This window comes from Acomys russatus, chromosome 7 (genome assembly GCF_903995435.1).
Source record: "Acomys russatus chromosome 7, mAcoRus1.1, whole genome shotgun sequence".
Taxonomy (NCBI): domain Eukaryota; kingdom Metazoa; phylum Chordata; class Mammalia; order Rodentia; family Muridae; genus Acomys; species Acomys russatus.
In genome coordinates this window covers 43,477,349-43,503,108 of record NC_067143.1, presented here as the reverse complement: position 1 = coordinate 43,503,108, position 25,760 = coordinate 43,477,349, and the positions used below count along the sequence as shown (strand labels likewise).

The window sequence follows — 25,760 nt, the reverse complement described above, 5'->3', positions numbered from 1 at the left end:
CAGAGACTGGCACAGTAAGGTAAGTGTGAGGGATCTCCAGAGTATTATATGTACAGAAAGGTTACAGCAAGTGGACTGCAAACAGGAAGTGAGGGGACCCAGCAAAGAAGGTAGGAAATTACAAGAAACAGTCAAGACAAAATACACATGCATTTCTGTTTTAGATTGGAGTATTCTATTTGAAGAGAATACTTTGAAGAAACTAGATTAAACAGGATTCCTGACAAAGGGAAGAAGGGAAGAGCAAATCAACACAGGATCACATACAAAAAAGCTAGCATGGCACAGTAGAGAGCCTTTACTGAGAACTGCCATATTGAAAACACCACTGACTGATGAAACAGAAACTGCCATGCTCCCCAGGTGGAGGAAGAGTTTAGAGAGACTACTTCACTTCTAGGACATAATATACTGTGGATTTTAGGGGGTTGACCATGAAACGTATAGTGAAGTCTTAAACATTTTAGTATAGTTGGTATACTTCTAATGCTAATTTGAGCTTTGATTGTTAACTAGTGTACATTGGACCCAGGTTTTCCCAAGTCTCTCTTACACACCATTGTTTCCTGTGCCTCCCTCTTTACCCCACAACACTTCTTTTTTTTTTTTTTTTAAATTTTTTATTAATTTATTCTTGTTACATCTCTTTTTTTTTTCCTTGTTACATCTCAATAGTTATCCCATCCCTTGTATCGCCCCATTCTTTCCTCTCTCCCATTTTCCCCTTATTCCCCTCCCCTATGACTGTTCCTGAGGGAGAGTTCCTCCCCCTGTATATGCTCATAGGGTATCAGGTCTCTTCTTGGTTGCCTGCTATCCTTCCTCTGAGTGCCACCAGGTCTCTCACTCCAGGGGACATGGTCAAATATGAGGCACCAGAGTTCATGTGAAAGTCAGACCCCACTCTCCACTCAACACCTCTTAACTTCTCAATATGAATTTCTTGAAGAACAAACCAAGACGTTTGACCTATTATTTGTATTTACGATTCACTAACAGCAGTTAAAGCTTATATATATATATATATATATACATACATATATATATATATATATATACATATATATATATATATATATATATACATATACATATATGAAATTAAGATACGTCTCAGAACCAAGGTTAGCTTTAAAGAGTAGTGAGATTGTAATTGCCAAGAAAATATTTCATTATTATTATATAAGAAGAAAATTATAAGTCTGAGAAAAATATCCAATATTTTAAAACTAGTGTTGTGGAAAAGAGTAGAAAGAAGTGATATGACAGACAATTTGGGTCTGAATTATGTTTAGCATTCATATTGTAACTTTGGATAAAGTATGTATTCCTTTGGCACCTCAATTCAAACACCTGTAAATGGGACTGGTTGATTCTTCATCAGAGAATTAGAGAAGAGATTAAACAGCAGAGTTAGAGGACTTGACAGTTTTTATAATACAATAGGCAATAAAAAGGATGTTCCTTTCTACTTATTCCTCTAAAAAAAGTATAAAGTATGATTTCTTGCCTTCAAAGAAAAGCAAACTTAAGAGAATAGAAACATATCAAGGCAATACTGATCTATAATAAGTAACATTAAATCCCAGAACTATAATATCCAATGAAAGAGTAATCTATTGCAATTAATTTGAAGAAATAAGAGATAAGCATGGGAAATACGATAAAATAATAATGATTATTTTTCTCATTTATTCTATTTTTTCCTTTCTATAAAGTTATCTGGTGAAATATGACTCTCATATAAAAATATATTTGCTTCTCCACAGCATCATATAATTTAACGTTCATCGCTGGTAACAGCTATGAACCAACACAGTAAGTAAGAAGGAGGAACAAATTAAAGAAGCAAGCAAGAGCCAGAGGAGATGCATCAGTGGGTAACAGTGTTTGCCGCCTAAGCTGCCAGCCTGCATTTCATCCATGTATTCCATGGTAAAAGAAGAGAACTGAGTCCTGAAATTTGTTCTCTGACCACAACATGCATATTATGGTACATGTCAGCCTACATACATACAGATGGATGAACAGATGGACACATACACACAAACGTGTGTGCACATGTACTTGCACACACATATATGCATATATGCAGACAAACACACACACACACAGAGCCACAGACAAATTAAAAGTTTAAAAATAATAAATACCTAATTGGTCTTAGTTTCTTCTTGATAAAAAGGAAAGTTGCTACTCATAATTTAGGATTTTAGCCAAAAGTCCCCTCTTTCATGCACCTCTCTGGCTTCTCAGAGTGAGCATCTCATGCTTCCAGAGGTCCCTTCTCTTTCCTAAGTGTTAACGTAAACATTATAATCTCAACAGAGTATAAGTTCTTCAGCAATGAAGACTGGATATATTAATCCTGCCATATCCCAGAACAAAACTGGCCCATAACTGGGAACCAATATATACTTGTAAATGGATTACAACTTACCCAGAATCTCTTCTGCATACTGCCTTGGCCCATATGCCAGCAACTATTAAGGAACCTCATGGCTTTCTGAATTGTTTCACATCTTTATCATGTTTCTCAAGAAATACACATGGCCTCCTTCAGGTGAGGCCCACATCTGCGTATCTCTTTGTAGCCATACTGACTACCCTTGCCCCTTCGTGGAGCCAAACACAATGGCAGAGGAGAGCATGAGCACTTGCTGATTGCTCTACTTTTTGGAAGTAATTCCTTTGACAATGAGGAAAGGACTTCACTTGGAAACAGAACGTATTTCATGTATATGTGCTGAGCTTCTCAGCTATTCATTTTAAAGGTCCTTTCACACAAACCATTCTCCCCATTCACTTGAAAGCCATTCCTGAGTGCTCTGCACTGTTTGTTTGACTGATAAGTTCATCTGACAAATCTCCTAGTGGTGAATCACAAAGGATGCTTATATTTTGAATATCACACACCAGTAGACCAAGCTCTGCCTTTTTAAAATAAAATGTCAGCCTGAATAATTTGGTATAGTATTTAATGCCTTAAAATATTGTGTTTTGGCATCAAATCCAAGGCTTACAATAAAAATGTAAACTCAGGTAAGATAGATGAAGACAAAGGAATTCTCTCAGAGTCCAGTGGGAATTGGATACTAGCATTATTATGCTATATTTGCTAGGACAAAAGTCTAAAATAACCATTGCCTTTCTTTCTCTGGGGTGTGGGGAGAGGTTCAATCATGTAACCACATATAACATGAGAAACAGTACTGCATGACACTGGGTAGGAAAGCAGGATGCTGCAGGACACAAAAGCTCGTTCTCTTGCCACGTTTGAAGGTCAGAGGATAAGTCCAGGTTATATTTATCCAAAGTACATAAAAGGTAGGATGATCTTAGTAAAAGAAACCAGATGAGGAAAAATAAATGGGAATTAGAACTTATAAGTGGGTTAAGAGACTGGTGGGATAGATCTGTGGCTAACTATGCTTACTCCCAAGCTTATAGACCCAGGTGTGGCCTGAAGGACTCACACAGTGGAAGGAGACCTCTTCCGGCTTTCTTCTGGTCTGCACACTCATGCTGGGATGCTCATGCCCACACACATACATAGAAAATAGATAACTAAATGTAATGTTTCAAATCATTAAAAATGTTCAGGAGTCCAGAAAGAGAAATTCAGTATAGCTAGATTATTTACACATGAGCTCTGCTACCTCTGTCAGAAGTACATCACTGTCACAAGTTACATCATTCCTGTGTTTTGGTTACTATGGATACTTCATTGTCACACTACTGGTATAAACTGGTACCCAGAAGAGGTTTAAGAATCATTACTGAATTCTGGCCCAGCTCTTCCTCCCATGAGAAGAGATAAACACTCTTGTCTCAGATCTTGCTTCCTCTCCTCCCCTTCCCTATGGAGTCATTAGCAATCACAACTTAACAGTTGAAATTGCCAAACCTTTTTAATGTAGATCCTTTCATCAGGGTTTAAAACTGACCTTTTGTTTTTCAGTCCTGACTGTTTATATGGATGCAAAAGTTCACAATTCCATTTTTAAAAGGTTGCACCCTAATGGATTTTCCAATTTCATTCTTCTAATACATTCTGGCCCAGTGCCAGCTCTTGTCATTTAGACCTTTCCTAAGGGCACGTTCTTCATCTAAAATTCCCTATTTGAAGAATCCAGACAATTTCTCTCTATAAAGCTCTCTGTTCTTCTCCTTTACAAAGTCTCTTCGCTTCAGGATCTTGACTAGGCTTCTCCTCATATTCCACTATACATTAATGTATGCTAGATATCATCTAAATTGGCATACTTATTTGATAGTTAATTTGATTTTTTTCATTCTCTAGTTCAACCCCATTTATGTACACAAATTCGCTCATTAAGCTAACATGTACGCCAGTAATAACCATCCTTAGTTGCTAGTAACCTGTATTTTTTCTATAAGACAATATATTATGTAATCACTCCATAGATGTCCATGGAAAAATTAATTTACAAAGACTAAAAAAGTTAGTGTCTAATAGTACACATATGATAAAACACAAAGCGGGAAAGACAATCAACTAATAAATGTTGAGAAAGAGTTACAACAGGAGATATATACATTTTAATAAAAGACTATGGGACTTACAGCACAATGTGGACCAATGTCAAACAAAGCTATGCTTTGTTGTGCTCTCTTGGGCTAGTTGCTTAATGACTCTGAGTTATCCTATACTTCAAATAGGAACAGTTTTGCATCCATAAAGTTTGTCTCTTTATCATGGGAGTTGTCCTCTGAGAGGCTCCAGCCAGCAGTGGTTTGAAATAGATGCTGAGACTCACAGCCAAACATTAAGCAAAGCATAGGGAGTCTAGTGGAAAAATGGGGTGAAGGATAAAAGTACTTAGAGGTAACAAGAGCTCCACAAAAAGACTAATAGAACCAACTAACCAGGGCCCAGAGGACATTGTGGAGTCTTAAGCACCAACCAAGAACCATGCATGGACTTGACCTAGGTCCTCTACATAGATGAAGCCAATGGGCAGCTCAGGCTTCATGTAGGCCCAATAGGAGGTGGAGAGGGGCCTGTCTCTGACATTGAGTCTATTACCTGATTTTTGATTACTTCACCCTGATGGGACTGCCTTGCCAGACCACAGGGGAAGAGGAAGAACTCAATCTTAATGCAACTTGATGAGTTGGGATTGGGGGGAGGCTCCCCATTTCTGAGGAATACAGGAAGGGGAGAGAAAGGGTGAAATTGAAGGGAGGGGCTACACCCAGGATGTGAAGTGAAGAAAGAAAGGAAGAAAGAAAGATAGTTTGGCTCTTTAAAACATTTTATGACAATGACTTAATTTAATTTAAACATTTTTATGATGATACTACAATGAAATAAAACACATAGAATATTGTAATAAAGTTTCTCATAATTTCAATGGGTTAGACTGGGACCTAGAAAGGGCTACTTTCCTATACAACCCTGTTAAAGCTAGATACCATAGGGGAATGAATTTTAACTGTTTTACTTTAACTGCTTTGGCACCAGGCATAGATTTTGTTGTTGTTGTTTTTGTTTTTCTTGGTGTGTGTGTGTGTGTGTGTGTGTATGTGTGTGTGTGTGTTTTGAGACAGGGTTTTGAACTCATTGTGTTGTTGAATATGTCCTTGAACTCTTGATCTTCCTTTAAATCCATTTCAACTTTTGGAGTTCCAAATGTGCTCTACCATGACCTTTCATTCTTTTCTTCTTGTTTATTTTTGCTAGGTCTTACATTTAAGAAGAGAATTTTAAAGCCTAGAAGAGAAATGAACGCCTTCCGACTTACCCTCCCTGTGTGTCTTCTGACCAGGTAAGAATTTATTAAATATCTCAGAAACTTTTGAAGGTGCCTTGAGACTACTACATATATTCATGTAGGACAATATCTATTCTATGCCCACTTGAAGAGGTATGAGCCTTTAATGGGACTCTAATAATTAGACAGAGGTTTTCTTTTTCAGCTCTAGCTCCAAAGCTGAAACAGGTAGGCTTGGGGAGAATCTCTTACACTCCTTTTCTAGTGTCCTTTCCTTTGGCTTCAGGTACAGTATTTTTCAACAGAGGCAATTGAAAATATCCATAATAGTTCTTGTCCATCATTGCAATCCCTTGAACAAATACTTCATGACTTTAAACCAAACACATCCAACACATCCAGAAATGTGCATGTACTTTTCTTTCTTGAACTATGTCCTTCAGCTATGCATTTTCAGTAATATATGTCTCAAGCTGAGCAAACTGAAGAACATCCCTTCCAGCAACATGCTTTTATAAAAGGATACAGATACCCTGGATAAAACCCCCATGCTCTCTTTGAATGAGGAGGGCACCTTTTTTGATAATTTCAGTGCTTTCTTTACCTGCTACATTTAATAAGTAGGCCTTGCCTTCTGACTGTGTGCAAGAGAAGAACGCATTACGTGGCTAATAGTACCATTAAGGGAATGTAAATGATCCACTTCCAGAAACCCTAGCATCAAGAACCATGCCCATGTGCCTACACTGTCACCCCAAAGATACATGTATACACACATATTATATGGCTATTCATCTTTCTGTAAAGTAATAACACTGCAAGGGACAAGATGGGGACAGAATGAGAAGTTCTATGTCTTCAGTTTGGGTCAAAGCTATAAATAAATTCATTTGTCAGTTTTGTATTTATCATATCATTTTCTCTCAATGTTGCCAAGCATTGAGACTCAGAGCGAGAATCAAAGCCCACAGTCCTTAGTAATAGAACCAATAAAACCAATGCACACACTTCCATGCATTAGTTTGTCCATATCCTGTCCTTTTTGTAAATGTTCTCTGGTCACACAGTCTTATTATTTATACCTTTGAAATTTTTATTCTTTACTTCCTTCTCTCCTGGCTGCCACTACCACCCCAATCATATTTGCACATTCTGTGTTCTCTATGAACATATAATTTGGATCTTGTACAGTCTTAAGTAAGGAACTGTGATTTTCTCAACAATGCTTGACCTACTTCATGCCTACAATCATATTCCTAGCATTCTAGCTATAACTGAGTGTGTGACCAATAATTACAGAGCAAGTGTTGGGTATGGTAATTGAGATGCAACTAATTACTTGGAATAAGGAGAAACAAAAACAAAACAAAAAACAGGAGCCATGTATCCAGCTAGGGAGGGTCAGGAACTTTATAAAGAAAGAGACAGTATGTGTGGTGGTTCACTGTAAGAACCCTTCCCCCTTACATAGGAGGTTATAGAGAAATCTCTGTCAGCAGAGTACATGCTGTGTAACCACAGGAGCCTCAGTTTGAGCCCCAGAAGTTACATTAAAAGCAAAACAAACAAAAAAACAAACGAAAAGCAAAAAAACTGACCAAAGTGGCTTGTGCTCATAATCTTAGTGCTAGGGAGGCGAAGAAGGCATTTGCAGGAGGCCTGTGGGCTAGCCCATCTCATTGAATTAGTTATAATCCAGCAAGTGATCTTATCTCAAACACAAAACAAAATAAGATGGATCATTTTCTCAAGGAACAAAACTTTATGCTTACCTCTGACCTCCATACATACTCACAAGCATGGCCTCATACCCTGCACACAAACCATGTACATGTATACTTCTTTTTTTTTTTTTTTTCTTCTTTCTTTCTTTCTTTCTTTTTTTTTTTAATTTATCTAGACTGGGTTTTTGTGTGTAGCTGTGACTATCCTAAACTCACTTTGTAGACCAGGCTGGTCTCGAACTCACAGAGATCGGCCAGCCTCTGCCTCCCGAGTGCTAGGATTAAAGGTATGCGCCACCACACCCAGCTTCACATGTATACACATACACACACACACACACACACACACACACACACACACATGAAAGGATAATATATTTAGATAAAGAAAAATGATTAAATGGTTGCATACAGATATAAGAATACATAAACATTGGAGGGGTGATGTACAGAACACATAAACACTTGCAAAGCACTTGGCTTAAATTTCATTCAAATGGCCAGAAGTAGTCAAACTGGTTTTTATTCATAACCAATACATTGTAGCTGTTCTTAGCCACTCTCATGAAGGACAAAACATAATACTAACAATCTGAGAAGAGATTCTACCAGGATCTGAGTGCTCCTGACTCTTGCTGCAGTCCCATTTATTTTTTGATTGATTTATTGCTATACATCAAGACATGTTTGCTAAGTCTGAGTGCAGAATCAGAATCCTTCCTATTTTCTATCACTTTCTCCTTTCACTAGACAATTTTATAAGTTCTAGATTATTGGAATGAAATCTACTTCCTACAGTGTTATAGGTTTGCATTCTAAGACATAACCACACAGAAACTCTTTACTGTGCTCTGCATCTGGCCATGCAGACTATAATGCTTGTGCCATCTCTGTCTTAGACTACATCTATCAGTAATATGAGGGAGCTCTCTAGTTTGGGTCAGGGAGTCTAGATACATTTCAATTATCTCAAATTCTAAATATAGCCATGTATGTCTGTTAGGGTTTCTATTGCTGTGATCAAACGCCATGGCCATAAAACACCTGCAGAGATAAAAAGATCTATTTCCCTTATATTTATTGTTCCATCATAGTCCATCAGAAGAAGAAGCCAGGAAAGAAACTCAAGGCCGGAATTGATGCAGCAGCCATGGAGGGGTGCTGGTCACAGGCTTGCTCATCATGGTTTGCTCAGCCTGTTTCCTTATAGAATCCAGAACCACCAGCCTAGGAATGGGGCCATCCAGGACATACAGGACCTTCTTACATCAATCACTAATCAAGAAAACGAACAAAAAACTTGCTTACAGGCCAATCTTATGAAGGCATTTTCTCAGTTCAGAGTCTCTCTTCCCAGATGTGTCCATACTGTGTGTCAAGCTGATATAAAACTAGGCATCCAATCAGCTAACCATATATTTGATTACAGCTTTGGAAATTAATAGATGGTTGTTGATCTTTAGTTAAAAATACTAACTCAATTACTTAACATAAGTCTCCCGAGGACCAACTCATAGAAAAAAAAGTCACCTAATCAATTTGAAAATCTCTTGTAACATATATGTAAATTAGCTATCAAAGCTGAAAGTGTTGAGGGAAAAAAACACTTTCAGACATTGATTAAATTATTCGCTTCATAAGCCTAAGCAGTTTAGGAAGGAAAAGCCCCAGACTGATTGCTCACATTCTCAAGGGTGAAGGAAACAAACACGTTTTTCAAAGAATATCTCAGTTCCACAAGGAATCCTTTGCCAACCCCCTAAGGAGATACCTTAGAAGCTGCTGCAGCGCCTGCCCACCTTCTCAGCAGCAAGAAATATGCTCAGCAGTGATTATCAACAGGGAAGAAGAGCCAAAGGTTGAGAGAATGATTAAGCAAGATAGGATTCCTCTATCAACCATTTTTTTTTCCTGTACAGGTCCGGAATGATAGAAGCCAGGGCAATCTCAAGTTGTAGTCAATTACACATAAAATGTGTTTTTCTGAGCTTTGTCTGTGGGAGCTCCCATTTCTCAAATCTTCTGGGCACGCTGACAACAGGAGGACAATTAAAGCCACAGTGATTTGTTGTCAGGGCCCGAGTGTGACCCAATGTCTACCTAACCTTCCCAAATTGAAAAGAAAGAAATAATTTTAGCCCACGGATTTATGGGAGGAGACCAGGATACAGCCAAAAAGGTTCTCAGTGTTAATGCAAAAAAAAAAAAAAAAAAAAAAAAGAAAAAAAAAAAGAGGTTTGAGAAAGACTATGTCAGTTATCATTGGAGCAATGCTACAGTGAGGAATGGAAAATAACCTTTATCATAGAAAGAGCCGAAAGTGACGTGGGATGTACAATGGAAAGCACGCTGAGGCTGGCAGGGGTATTGTCTTGTAGTCACTCTGACCTGGCAAAAAACACAGGGTATCTTTACCAAACCACATGGCCCTCAGCTAAGTGAAGGAACTCTGTTTCTTGTTCTACTTACAAGGCAGTGATGATGGAAGAGAAAGGAGGAAACATAATTGAAGATGAAAGCCATCTCTATCCTTCTCACAATCTGGTAAAATGTTTATGCTGCGCACACACCTCACATGAGTATGTGGATTAGTGGTGTATGTGTGTGTGTGTGCATGTGCACACGTGTGTGTGCATGAGTGTGTGTGCATGTGCATGTGTGTGCACACATGCATGCTCCACTTGGCATGTGGAGGGCAGAGGCGGACATGCTGTGTCCTATTCTATGACTCTTACTTTATTTCCTAGAGACAGGGTATCCCACTGAACCTGGGACTTGTCAACCTTCTTCCACTCAGGCCCTAGTCCCTCCCTGTCTCCTTCCTCTTGCTAAGCTGGCTGGCCAAGGAAGTGAGGTTACTGGGAACTAACTATACTGGGCTTGTTAGGTGGGCACTGAGGATCCAAACTGAGGTCTCTGTGCATGTGTGCAAGTGATTTTTCTATAATGTCTCTCTATCCTCAGCTATGCCATACGTCCAAAGTAAAGAAACTGGAATTCATAGGTCTAAAGTCACATGTGGAATGTGACCCAGCTAGTAAATATTTGGGTCCAAGTTTCACACAAATATAAATTACTCTTAACACTATGATTCTTAAAAGCAGGGGCCACCATTGTCTCCTTCTTGTTCCCCCGTAGCAGTACTAAACATATTCATTGCATGCTGGGTACTATGTAAAGATTTGATGAATAAATGAATAATATATTATGTGCGTAGACTGGTGTGTAACTGTTTTCTCTGGGATTAAAAAGTCTATCCAGCAGGGAAGTGCCGTAAGCAGGAAACCAAACTCAGAAATAGGTTCTGGAAGTTCCTGAACCTGATCAGATTCATTAGGCCCCATTCTCTCAGAGAAGACAATCTGCAAAGAAGACTCTAAGATCAGACCAGCTTGCCTGAAAGAAGCAAAAACCAAGTGAACTGGCTGGAAGAGGCTTAGAACACTGAATCATGTGGAAAGAATACTCTCCAATCTTCAGGGTATGTAGTGTGCTCCAGGTTCCCAGCTTTTGGGATTTGTCACTCATGTTGAGGTGGGCATTGGTGATGCAGCTATCTTTAAGTAATTTCTGCTCTATAAGTAACTCTCCAGCCTATTCCCACAAGTAACCCAAATTAGACTCATTGGGTCATTAAGTTGGACTTTGATTGTATCTGTACTTCAGTATTTCATGGGCTCTCTATCTGGGTGGTGTATCTCTGTATAGTATCTTCCCAGGTCACATTTTGTTATACAACATCTGGTTCAGCTCAGTCTATCTAAAAAAAAAATAGATTGAACACATACTATTGTCAGCTACCCTGTTTCTATTTAGAAATAAGGGATTCATATCTGTCTGATAATCTTGAATCCATTCTAATTTTTATTATAGCAAAGTGACAGAAAGACACAACAGAGACATAAATGACTTTCCAATGAATTTAGTTTTTTACATTTTTAAAGAATTCCACATTTACAAAAAAAAAAAAAAATGTGGGGGCTGGAGAGATGGCTCAGCGGTTAAGAGCACTGACTGTTCTCCCAGAGGTCATGAGTTCAATTCCCAGCAACCACATGGTGGCTCACAACCATCTATAATGTGATCTGATACCCTCCTCTGGCCTGCAGATGTACATGCAGGCAGAGCACTGTATACATAATAATAAATAATAAATCTTTTTTAAAAATGTGGATATTTCTCTGAAGGTGTAGAGGGATTTATTTTGTGTTAGTTTTCTTGTAGTCTTTGGGTCTGTCCATGGTGTGAACACAGACTCAGTTCCTTTGTAACAGAATATGATTCACAGTGAGCTGGGGAATCGGTGTCCACTTAATAACTTTAAAGTTAGTAAAGAATCTTTAAGTAAAATTACAGTTCAGACAGGAAGTAGAGGCCAAATAGTTGCCATGCTTTCAGAGACAAATTTTCTATTCAGGGTTTTAAGAATTCAGATCACTGGCACTATTAGAATAAAGTAAAAATTTGCAGAGGACTGAAAATGCAGAACAATAGAGCTCAGTGTCAGTCATATAACTATAGTGGCATGGCTACTTTATAGGAAGAGAGACAGTAGTCATTGGGAATTCATGGACATCGCAGAGACTGTTCTTGTCAAACCTAAAAAGTTTAAATGTACCAAGGGGAAAGAATTAACCTTCTAAATCATGGAAGTGATTTAGAGGGGGTATCTGTGCCATTGATGATTCACTAGGCAGGTAGAGCAAGACTGTAACAGGAGATCTCTTCCTGAAGCAGACAGATTATCCAACAACTCCATGAAATATCTCCTTTATCAAATTACAGGCTCAAAAAAGTTTTGAGAGGTAAAAAAAAGTAGTTTAAATAACCAAACAAGCCTTTCAAAACCTGTGTGTTTTCTTGTAACCCTTGGCCTTTCTCCATTCAGCCAACATGGTCAAGGACACAGCTTACTTAACGGAACATGACCTACAACAATAAAATAAAAGTTCTTTTCTTTTATTCTTTGGGCTTCAAAAAAAAAGTCTTTTGGTGAAGAAATAATTCCCTATGGATTTGGGGGAACACAGGATAAAAGTGGCACAACTTCTCACTGGTATGATTAATAATTTCCCATTCTAGAAAGATGACAAATTTAGAAAGTAATCAAGGAGAATATAAATGTTTCAAACATCTGAAAAAGCAAAGACTTTTTAGGACCAGCATAATAATTACTTAAGGAGACATAAGCTTCTGAGATAGAGTTGTATGATTTATTTACATATGTGGGATATAGCTCAGAAGATGACCAATATCTCCAAGGGGCAAAAAAAACTACACTAGTGATTAGGTTGTTAGGTACCAGCAAGGTACTCAGTTAGCCAGTGTTCGGTTTGCTAAGCAGCCACTACCATATCAATTCTGTGATTTGAATATGACAGGTCAAGGTTTTACTAAAGCACTGTGCTCAGAATAATTTTTTAATATTTCTTTCATCTTAGTAGTAGTTGCATTTATGGGGAAATGCCAGTGGAATTACAGTGATGGGTCAAGATTTTACAGAAGAGAGAATCCTATAGTTAACTATAATATCACTTTCTTATGAGGTATTGTACTTCTGAGATCCCCTTTGTCAGACCAAAGATGGAAAAGCCAATTCCATGGTCTCTCTGGTTTACTGTGTGAGTGACAGAAACACAAGTAAAATCCATGAATCAAAGAGATAGAAAAATAGAGAGGGTTTTGGTGGAATGTATTAACCTCAATATTACACACGCACAGTCGCCTATTACATTTAAGCACTCTATGCCAGGAAGGTAGATTCATAGGTTTATGAGTTGCTAACATTTTAAGCATAATGTTAGTGAATCATATCATTCAAGAACAACAAGTGAAGTATATAAAGCCATAGGGACAATAAGTTTTTAGAAGTAGAAACTGAGAGCCTCATGAAGCTGAGTGAGAATTCTCAGATACATCAACCATTATATTTGCTCTTGTGCAAGGACCTACTCTTCATCATTAAAATTTCACCCAGAGGAAAAAAGGTCTATAATACAATAGCAACTTTCTAAATGTCATATTTCTTTCCCCTCAAACTAGTGGGTTAAAAGAATGACATGAATGATTTTTAAGTTTTCCTTTCATGAAAAATATCTACTTGAATATCATTTCTCTCTTCTGAGTTAGGTGGAAATGTCCCAGTTATCTCACAAGGGTATTTGCCAATGAGGTATATTGATAATCTATAACATAGATGGATGGGTGAGTATATTAATGTCTTTCCATATCTATGTTTATTCATATCCATTGCCTTGTAGATATCTATTAATCTGTACATATACATAGTAATACACACACATGTCATATATTATAGTAACATATATATGTCTCATATATAATAGTAACAAGTCTTTTGATCTTTTTTATTCAGAATATAACAAAATTCAAATATAATGAGATTGTCTTCTTAATATAGTATTGTGTTCCTTCAGGGAAAATCATATGTATGATACAGGAGCTTACTATGCTTTAGACCTGGAGCTAACATCACCAGCAAACAAAAGACTGGAACTAAACTATTATTAAGAATCTTATGGTAATTACAACAGATCAAAATGTAGAAGTGTGGAGCCAGGTTCCAATGGATACATCTAGAAAACACCTAAGGCTCAGGGAACATTACAGAACAGCCCTCTAGAAGACATAAGCTTGAAGTAAGAATTTTGGTTTCATAGGGTATCAAGTCTCTTCTCGGTAACCTGCTGTCCTTCCTCTGAGTGCCACCAGGTCTCCCCCTCCAGGGGACATGGTCAAATGTGAGGCACCAGAGTACGTGAGAAAGTCATATCCCACTCTCCACTCAACTGTGGAGAATGTTCTGATCATTGGCTAGATCTGGGTAGGGGTTTAAAATTTACCGCCTGTATTGTCCTTGGCTGGTGCCTATGAGCATATACAAGGGGAGGTAATCCCCCTCAGGAACAGTCATAGGGGAGGGGAATAAGGGGAAAATGGGAGGGAGGGAAGAATGGGAGGATACAAGGGATGGGATAACCATTGAGATGTAACAAGAATAAATTAATAAAAAAAATAAAAAAATAAAGAATTTTGGTTTCTTAAAAAAAGAATTATGTGAATATGGTTTCATTTTAATCTCAGCTGTGGGATATGGGGCTGCTTCAGACTGTCCACAGCAGCTTTCTATAATGTGTGTCATGCTCTAGGAGGGACATGATTTTGTCATCTGAAGATAGTTTATAATTGGAATTCTGGGGACTTACAAATGCCAAAGCCCTCAAAGGGGCCAGGTACTTCTAAGAGTCTAAGAGGTGCTGTTCCCTGTACCACTGCCCCTGCTACAGCTGCCGCTGCTGCCACCACCACCACCACTGCTGCTACTGCCTCTACCACCACTGCTACTACTGCTGCTAGTCCCTGCTACTAATGGTATCTAATGCTGCTTTTGCTATTTCTGGATTGCTGGATAGCTGGATTGCTGGATAGCTGGATTGCTAGATTGCTGGGTTGGTGGTTGCTGCTTGGAGGTATTCTGACTACAAAGATTGACCTTGCCCCAAGGAACTCAACACTCCTAATCAGCGGGAAGTACTCAAGAGGTTTATGCTCCCTTTTTACCTCTGAACTTTTTCCTGACACCTAGTGTTAAGGATTTGGAGAGGATTAGGGTGGAAAAGGGTGGTAGATATAGGAACTCAATAACGTCCCAAAACCATGGCTACAGACTCTCAAGAAAAACACCCTGTGAGAGACGGTTCTCTTGCTGGCTTTAGTTTCTTAGTTAAAACAGGGCAAGTCTGCAATGTAAAGAAAAACGGGCACCGCACCCTTTCGATAGGCGACGCAAGCTCCAGGGAAAGGCTGCTCAGAAGCCAGTAGTTAGTTCGAAAAGTCCCCAGCTCAAGACAAGGAGCATAGACAGGAGTGAGTTAAGTGTTGGGGGAAAACAGCTTAACTTGAGGATTTGTGGCCCCAGAGAATCTAAACGTGCTTCTGTTCTAGTTCTAAAGGGCCCAGAATGCCAGACCCAGGAACCTTGGCGGCGCTGCCGGCCACGGCGTTTATTGCTCCTGGCTCCTATGTTCGGGTTCCACCCTGTTGCGGGGCATTCCGTTCTATCTTGTTGCTGTGCAGCGTGCCCCCAGCACTGCTGGCTGTGATCTCCAGCCCTGCAGGTTCTCTCGAGCACCAATGGCCTCCAGCAAGTTGTGGATCTGTGTTTTGTGTAGATGTCTTTGCAAATTGCCATGTCAGATGCTCAAGCTGCTATGTATACCCTGCACAGAGCTTTGTAGGATTATTCTGATGTGTTTTATTAAGCCCTCCCCGGAGGAAAAAGACAAGTCAGCCACCACAGCTGACTCCATTTTTCACAGAGAAAAAATTATGGAACTTGGCTTCACGCTAAGGAATACATGTACAATCCTTGAAAGGAGAGCTCTGGCTGCCCAGAAAATTGGACTACTGGCTTTCACAGGAGGCACGAGTGCTGCACAGTTTGCCACTGAGTACATGAAAGACGTCGCTTCCATTCTGCAGAGTGGTAAGGTGATATCATCGAAGGCGAAGATCCTGCTGCTGCAGAGTGTGGCGTCTTGGTGCTACTTAAACCCCACCAGCCAGAAGAGGGCCAGACAGATGAAGTTGATTCCTACTTTCATCTCTTTGTTCGATGCTACCTGCAACTCCACTGTCAAAGCTGAACTGAACAGCCACCACCTCGTTAAGTTTTGGATCTGCTATACTCTCTCAGCCATGACCTGTAATAACTCATCTGTCATGAAGGAGCTGAGGTCCTACAGCTCTCTAAAATACCACCTGCAGATCTTGGCTATGGAGAACTGGACTGGGTGGTCTGAAAATTTTGCCGAGGTCTTGTATTTCCTAATAGGTTTTCACAGGAGTTAATTTTTTTTTCAGTCTAGTTAACACGTTTTGGCTCTCTGTACCATTGCATTACCCTGGAAACCTGAAATAAAGAATAAAATCCAAAAAGAAAAAGAAAAACACCCTGAGATTCTGGCTCTTAGGGATGGATGTCAGAAGCCTCATCCATAAAGTCTCAACAACACAATTGCCCAAACATGAGCTGAAGAAGGACGATACTTAGAGCTTTCTTCATTCTCCTTGTATTAAGAGCTTACATCATGAATATCAGTGCTTAGGGGCTCAACTGAGATCTTAGACAATTTTGTAGAGCATTGAAAAGGGCTGCCATGCTGGGTGGGCAAATGAGACATGGGTCTTAGAACTCCAAGCATCTGCCAGGGTGGTTCAGAGAACCATTAAAAAAACATAGGAGCTCTCATAGTGATTAAAGGTGAGCCTGGTTTTATTCTCTGTCCCATCATATCCAGAAATAAAGAAAATGCATACATATGTGTAGATGCATACATATATAAATTGGAAGACAGACATATATTTCCTTAATTCCTCTGACATTGTTTGCTCTGTCACTAATTCAGAATATGTGCACATCACTCTGTTCTAGTCATACATACACTGTGTTTTATGTTAGAAAATGACTTATTGATCTTTATTAGTATGACATGTGCTTTGATTTGTTTTCCAGGGAGTGGAGATAGATTATGGTCATTTTTAAGGACTCTTTCATCCTGTATTATTATTATGTTCCTCAGTCAGTGCTATGATGTAGTTAGTCTGTGCCAAAAAAGTGTTACACAGAGAATGTTCCTCATATCCTAGTCTCATTCTTCCTAACACTATTATCCTTATTTTTATACTGGGCTGTCCCAGACCTTGAAATCGCTCAGCTACCTACTCAAGCTACTTCAGAGAACTTGTTTTTAATTTTATATTTAATTAGTAGGATATTATTTTTAAAATCACACACACACACACACACACACACACACACAACTGGTTTGATCTCACAGTCTATTACTTACATTCTAGAAATTAAGGGAACATTATGTGCAGCATGATTGATCATTTTCTTTTTGGTAGCTATGAGTCTATGAGCAAACCTCTTACTGATACAGTGAAATGCCAACAAATGGTAAGAGAGTTGCTAAATAACCAAAGGGGTGAAGGTAACTAGGAAGTAAAAGCATGTTATTTCTGTATACAGAGGAACAAGCTAAAAGACAGTGTGTCTGAAGTTATATTTCCTAGGACCATTAATTCTGATAGATTCATATGTCCTGAACTTATCTATAGTACTTCCAAGTTCAGATCTAATTTCTTCTCGCTTAATACAATGTTTTAAAATTTCACAAGTGTTTCTAAATCTTATTTAATTTCTCTGATGCCATGCTTACTCTATCAATAATCTGGAATGCATACATGTGAATCTGTTTCACTACATTACATTACATCAAGCTTTATGAGAGAAAATAACTAATTGAACCTCATTCACAGTGACATATGCAAAGATTTGTTTTACCAGGGAATGGAGGTGGATTCTAGTCATCCTTCCATAGTCTCTCATCCTTTCTCATTAGCATATTCAACCATCACTGTTAAGATGTATCTAGCTGGATGATGCCAAAGAAGAGTTACACAGAGACTCATTTCTTCAGGAAAGAGCATCAGTGCACCACCATGACAGGACCAGTTAAGTGCAGCATCAGTACTAAGAAAAGCACGAACACAGTCCTTGCTCTTGGATAATTTACAGGTAGTTTGAGACATAAACAGATCAATACACCAATGCAGCAAATGCTGTAATACAGTGTTACATATGACACTGTCATAATAAAGTGGAAGTCATACCCACTTCTCTCTAAGGTCAGCAATCTTTTAATCAAAGAGATGATATCTGTGGTGAGCTTTAAGGACTGGGTTGAATTATATTAGCTTTCATAAATAGTTATTGGTTTTAATCACTTATACCATACTTTCATATGTAAGTGATCTCAAGTGATTTAACAGCTTGACACTCTTCACAAATTCAAAAGATGGTTTTTATTGATCAAATACACAATTTAAGACAACAAATGATGATTCTTCACGTTTGAACAGACAGAAAATTAAACAGACTAATAATAAGCAGCTGTAATATATACATGGCATTTTAGATCTAAGGGAAAATTCATGACTTCAAGGCACCAAAATTAAAAAAATATAAGCTACAATATTTATCTCTGAACTTTAATTTTGTCTGTCTGGAATTCAGAATTATTAAATATACTTGGTATAGAAGAGAGAATACCATCTCCTGTAATAGATATGTGTACTAATTCTCAGAACCTTCAGATATGTTCTTTGGAGATGGGAAGGTTACTGTAAATCACAGGATCCTCATAAGAGAGACAGGAGGGTAGGGGTTAAAAAGGAGCTGTGCTGGCAGCGGCAGTGGTGTACAGGAAGGCAAAGAGCTAGCACTGCAGGCAGCCTATAGAAATTAGGGAGATAAAGAAGGGGACTTGCCTCTCAAGCCTCTAGAGAAACTACAACCCCACTGAAAGCTTCCTTTATTCCTGTAATACTTAAAGCACCAGAAAATGTAAGATCACAAATGTGTGTTGTCTTAAACCACCAACTATGTGGTAATTTATGACATTATGTGGTGACTAACAGATTTGCCAAAACCCTGAAGGGAAAACCAGATAAGGCCTGTGAGCATGGAAGACATCCAATCCTGCCGCACTTTGAAGAGTGCTTCATAAAACAAATTTCCTGAAGTATTGGAAGGGAGTCACTCACTTGGAATTTATTGTCATAAGTAAGGCTATGAGTTTTTCTCTTGTTCTTACTATTCTTAGAATACGACTTGAGGGTGAATTAATAAACACACAGCCTTTGGGCTTCTTAGTTATTTTTCCTAAAAAGAACATGTTGAACCTTAAGATGTATGAATGGGCCAAATACTCCTCAATATAAAAATTACCAGATCAACTAGAAACTGAGGAAGTGACCTCAGTCTTGTCCATGGATATGGAGCAGAATTATTCATTATGATGACTACATTTCCAAAATACCACATCTTACTGAAATGACCTGACTTTATAAAGATTCAAGGAAATGCTAATGCCCAAATACAAACACAGATGTTACTCTAGGGAAAGCTGACATCATTTGCCATTTCTCTTATGAACAAGAGCCTTGATGAAAACTCTTCTCTCAGCAATCTAACCACCAAAACTGGTACTCCAAGTTACTGAAAAGATTACCAGGGCACCAGGAAAAGGAAGCTATTAGTGAAATCTAAAGATTTCTGTGAGGCACAACCTTTAGGCGATGCGGATCTTATAAAACATAAAGGGACCAAAGTAGGATGTCATCCATGTTTATGATGACTTCTAGAAGATCCTGGAAGCACACACAATGACAGTTTCTTTGTGTTTTGCATTATATATTCTTAAATTATATATTTCCCTATGCTAGAAACAATAGATGGAATAATTTTTAAAAATACCTGACATTTGGCTTTGCCAACCTTAAATTTAACAATGCAGACAGAGAGATAAGTACAAAAAAAACCCCTCAGACTATGTAATAGAAATGTATATTTGTGCACAGTCAAGGAAAGCTTCCACATAAGAAACGTGGATTGAATTGACAGTTGAATAAATGGAAAAGACCCTTAGGAGAAAAATGATTAATACAACACATACATAAGGACCTATTGTATAGAATTCTGTCTGATGCATGCAGTATAGACTTATCAGGATAAAAACATACAGGAAGATGAGGAAAGATGATGCCTAGAACTAAACTAGTAGCAGAAGAGTAATAGACACATTCAAGAAATACTGAGAAGTCAAAACTGAAACATTAAGGGGGCCAGAGAGAAAGAGAAGTCATCCTAACTGGCATGACAAAGCATAAATGGATTGGCCAAAACCCATGGTGAACGAGTATAGAGGAGGGCATTGATCAGAAGGAAACCATAAACTTTAGGAAGAGATCTGATGCTCCCGTAAGACATCAAAGTAAAGGCACTGATTAGGAAGCTAGATATACAGGTCAGTGATACAGAATTAAATTTTATGGAGATGAAAGTTTGTAAATTTTGTAATGGTTTCTATGTAGTTTCATATGAATAGATGGGGTATTTTGAGGACAGAAGGAATGACCGCCCAGGATCCCAGGAAAACACAACCCATATGCATGACTAAATGTTAAGTTATACAGTCAAGGGGTTTGAACCCAATAAGGCCTTGATTACCTAGAAAATAGAAAAAAAAAAAAAAACAAATGATACAAATTTATCAACTGTGAAGTCAGGATCTTCATTTATACTGTGGACCAATCCTATGCTGTCTGCCACTTACCACCTAACTTTCCTATAGCTAGGATAAGCTATGTTGCTGGGTTTTTTTTTTTTTTTTTTTTTTTTTTTTTTTTTTTTTTTTGGTCATTTTTCTAGAATTCTATATTTTAGATGTGTCCTTAAAAATGAAACAAGATAAGAAATATGTGCAAGACTATATATCTAATTTAATTTGTTCTTTCTTAATATAGTGGGCTCCCTCCTCACTATGTTGACTGATGAGAGATAAACTATACTCAGTTATCATAGAAACTGACGGTCTTTGTTAAAAGAAAAAAATATATATATATATATAACAAGTGAGCGATGACCAAGGTTTTCTAGTTCATTAGGGGAATACCAATCTAGTTTTCTCCATGGATATCTTGCTTGAAAGATGCATTCATCATAGTAATTCCATATTCACCCCATGAAAGTAAAACAAGAATTAGAATCCCCATTTTGTACAAGGGGTGGACACATGTTTTCTGTGTATGAGTGGAGGTTAGATTGCATTTCTAAAGTGAAGGATCATCATAAAGAATAAAGTGTCCTACAAAAAGGGGAATGAACCTTATACAAGACTACTTGAAATACCTGCTCTCCATAGCTTCTCAGCAAATAACTTTGATGGCTAGAGGATTTTCTGGGTCTGTCTCAGTCATTGCAATAGCCATAAGTCCATCAGCAAGTCATATCTTGCCTCACAAACAGGATATCATCTTTGGTTCAGTTAGATCCCCTAGGTATACAGAAATCCCTACTCCATGTAACAGCCACAACAAGCAAACAAAAGCATGATGCATTTTACACCGTAAAGTACTGGGAAAACATAAGACAATGCTCAGCCTCTCACAATTTATTGGTAGCTCAAGGCAGTATTATCTTACAAAAGAATTGGCTAGAGAGGGAGTTAAGCTTATATTCAGGACTGAGTAAATAGCAGAGGCACTCAAGAGTTGAACTGATATGAGCTATGTAGTTTGTGTGTGTGTGTGTGTGTGTGTGTATTCTAATCACAAAAATGTAAAGATAAAGGCAAAATTAAGTGACAAATACATAGTAGGAAGTGTGCCTTAAAACTTGTGTGCTGAAGACTTGGCTACCAATACTCAGAAGTGGAGCTTTTGGGAAATGCTTGGATCACATGGACTCCAACTCCATGGATGGATGAGCTCACTTAGTGGAATTATAAGGATGTGGTGGAAATGTTTGGAGACAGCCTGCTTGGAGGAAGTCGGTCACTGGTGACAGTCCAGTCTCTGTTCTCTTTCCCTCTTGGTTTCCCTGCTGCTGGAGGTCAGCAGCTTCCCTCTTCCATGCCCATATGCCATGATCTTCCTACAGTGCTACATGTTTGAAAAACAGTAGAGCCAGCCAACCATGAATTGAAATCACTGAAGTCACGAATAAAAGAAGGTCTTCTTCCTTTAAGTTGTTCTTTTAGAGTCCCATCAATGAAGAAGTTGTGATTACAGCACATTTCAAACACTATTATGAAGGAACAAAATGGGTCCTGAATAATGGAAGGTACAGAACGGGGCAGTTTAAAGCAAGATTATTGAGGTGTGCCACTAGCAGTTTCAACTGTGAGTAATAATTACTATTGATTGTCCCTATGATTACATGCCTATGTCTCAGAATGTTTTATGTGTCATCTTTCAAAAATAAGGCCACAACTATCCATTCATTATAAAGCATCAACTCTCAGGTTCAAAATTCATTTTAATTAAAACATTGAAATTAAGTTTGTTTTAATCCTTGTGTCTTTCTTGCAGTTATGAATTCTGGCATTCAAATACATAAACACTTATAATATTCTATACTGGCAGATGTTTCTAGAAAAATTCCAAATCAGTGGCATCTAGGAAAATAATCAATTTCAAAGGCCCTTAACAAGCAAGTTGAAAATAAGAAGAGTACTATGAAGTAAATTCTGAAAAACTGGTACAAGAATCATACTGTGAATCACTTGGGACAAAGGGATAATGTGGGAGTCACAGTGAATGAGAATAAATGGAACAGATGTAGCTCACCTGAGAGAGGACAAATACTAGAGAAAGAAATCATCATTAGGCTGGCCAAAGAAAGCCCTAACCTGACTCTGGGAAACATGCAGAAAATTGTCAGCAGAAGGCTCAAGTGGCTAGCCTGTGACACAGAAGCCTTAGGTGAATTGACTGCTCACTTCCAACTGCAAACCCCACAGGGAGACACAGGCATTAAAGTGCCCAGGCTTCCTGGTGACATGCCTCAAAGCTGCTCCCTGTGTCAGACAGCTATCTGCACAGAAAATTAAATGGTACAGCCTGACTAGCCTGAGATGTGGTTGCTTTCTCCTAAGATTGTGAAAGCTGCATACATTTCCCACCTTTCTAGTCAGCCTGAATATAAGACCATTAAAGTACAGAGACATTGCCTCACACTGACTTATTGCTCAGAGGCTGAACATGTACTGGACACATGAATGGAACGGAACACACCCTCTCCCCCACATAGTAAGTGCTGTGACTGTACCATTTACTTCTTGCAAAGAACATCTAAGTAGCTTAGGGCACGGACATCATTAAAATTTTAAATTTTAACCTTTTCACTTGGTGTTTAAGAATGCCCAGCATGCTTGCGCTGATACAAGTTCACTCTGAGGATCATTCCCATAACATTTCAGCATGGGTCACATTCTTTCCATACTTTTTCTATGTTTACACTTGCCATATGGAATTATTAAGGAGACAAGTTACTCATTTCTCCCAGCAAGCAACTGCTGAGCATCTACTATTACATAAGGCAAAATTCCAAATCTAGAGTTAGAAAAAAACAAATAACAACACCACACACACACACACACACACACACACACACACACACACACACACACACACAACTTATATCTTGGTGAGCCAGATGTATTGGCAAGTAACTGTATGAAGAATACAAGAACATATCCAAAAATAAAATGGCAGCATATTGTAACCAACCAGGAGCCAGATCTGTTATCCTATCTTTAAACTAACCTAGGAGAGTTAAGGGATAAGTAAGTTGGGGACAAGAAAAATGGTAAAGTTTTTTGTGCTGGTCAGACCTGGAGATGAATATGTCAGATGTGACCTTTGCCTTGACATTTTCAGAGCCTCCTATTATCTCCTCTTGACAATAGGTTACAAGACTTGATTTTGAAAACATTCCAAGACCTAATATTTGAAAGTCAAATAAAATGACTTGCTATTCACTTCGGAGAGCTTTGGCACTTCATTTTTGTTTAAGTCCAGTTGTAGGCATTAGCAGCAAGTATTAAATTCTTTCCCCAGGTTTTGTTGTTCCGTGGCATTTCTGGAGGTAACTGTGGGCATGAATCACGATTTCTCACAGGTCTAGGCTACTGAGATCATTTCTACACATTGTTTCCATAGAATGTAAGTAACAGTGTGAAGCAAGACCTTCCAACAGATTTACATCAGGTAGATTTGTTCTTATAAGATCTTTTAATTAAAAGTTTAAAAATACCAACCTTTGTTTTAAAAATAAGCATGTCAGAAACTAATTTGTATTTCTCCAATGAATAAAAACTGATGTCTATTTCCTTTTTTTAAAAAAGGTGAAATGAATAAGCACTGGAGTTTCCCAAAGCAGATCAGGCATGAAGGGAAAACTCAAATCCTTCACTAACTAGAAGATGTGCAATCTGCTTTCTTCTTCTGTCTTTTCTCTTCTCTCCTTTACCTCAGCTAACCCCGTGGCTCCCAGATTTACTTTTCTATGTCTCTCTCTTGGTTTACTTGAACCATTTTTACTGGGTACTCTGCTAAATAGCAATTCCTCTACCTGCTACAAGTACTTTAGTCCTTTAAGGAAAAATTAAAATAGTCATTTTCTGTCTCATCTCAAGCAAAAATCTTCCTTCTATGCCTTCTTTATATAATCATTGCTTTCTAAACACCTTGGCCAGCACTCACCTAAACAACTCCAGCTAGCATGGAGCCTTCTTTCTTCCCTTCTGTCTTACAGCGGAACAGCACTGAAGAAAAACAATCAAACATTCAAACATTCTTTCTTTCTTGTCTGACTGGGATTTTTGCTTTTCAGGATGGAAGCGTTTGGGCAGTTTTCTTTGGCCTGCCCAAGACATGCTCTCATCATTGGCCTCCCAGAAGAAAAGAAAGAGACACACAGACAAATATGCTTCTTGGATTCTTCTTTCCCAGATATTCTTCCCCACATGTTAGGGTAAAGCAAAATAAGGGAACTAACAAACTGGTCAGTGTTTTTTCCTCAGGACATTTTACTTATATGCATGGTTTACATCTTAAGAAAAGAATCTCAGCATTTTCCCACTGCGTGTATCTGGCTTCCTTCTCTGTGGACCACGAAGCCAACTAAGGTCAGTAAAATAAAGCCAACCTGACAGAGCAGAAGTAGATTATTCTACCACTTTCTGGGGCTCATCATGACTCTTTAACACATCTGTGAGGGTCACACCAATCTCCTAAATTTTGTCATCATCAATAATTCCAAATTGCCAAGGTAACCATGTTTTGTCATCAAAGTTAGAAGCAGAATAGTGATGTTGAAACATAGCCTAATAAGAACACCATACTTATTTCTTCTTAACATTGCTGCTGCTCCTTGGAGTACCAGCTGAGACATTCATGCACACCATTACAATGGTGGAGAAGAGACGAAGGGAGCAAGTACACAGCTGTGGGCAGGTCAGTGTTTCTTGTTGAAGCAGTTACTCACATTGTGAGCCGAAAATTATGCATAATAACTTCCAATCTTTCTGCATATTTAGCACCCCTGACCTCTTTCCACTAAATCCCAGTAATTCTCCCTGGGCAATTGCAACAGAAACAATTTCTAAATATTTTCAATTATTTCTAAAACACGTTTAAGGTGTGTAAACATGCCAAGGTGTGAGTCAGTGTGCATGACAGATTGGGACACACACAGGGTTGACCAGACAAATAAATAAGGAAGTTGGGTGGGAAAAAGCCTTAAAAGCAAACAACTAAAGGCAAAAAGAAAGCGCGGGTTTTACATTGTATCTCCAATAGCTTCTCACATTATCCTGAGTAAGAGTATCCCAAAAATACCATCCAGAATCCTTCAAGTTGATTTGTAATT

At 38.4% G+C, this 25,760-nt stretch overlaps 2 protein-coding genes across 11 annotated transcripts in view; one reads left to right on the top strand and one right to left on the bottom strand.

Annotated features, from left to right (window-relative positions):
- The window catches only part of Dlg2 (discs large MAGUK scaffold protein 2), a 1,899,378-nt gene that overhangs the window by 1,259,159 nt on the left and 614,459 nt on the right, over positions 1-25,760 (bottom strand). The gene's annotated exons all lie outside the window — the stretch shown is intronic.
- LOC127192346 (armadillo-like helical domain-containing protein 2) lies at positions 15,728-16,330 on the top strand. Its single transcript, XM_051149646.1, has one exon. The coding sequence runs from the start codon at positions 15,728-15,730 to the stop codon at positions 16,328-16,330; it is 603 nt and encodes a 200-aa protein (XP_051005603.1).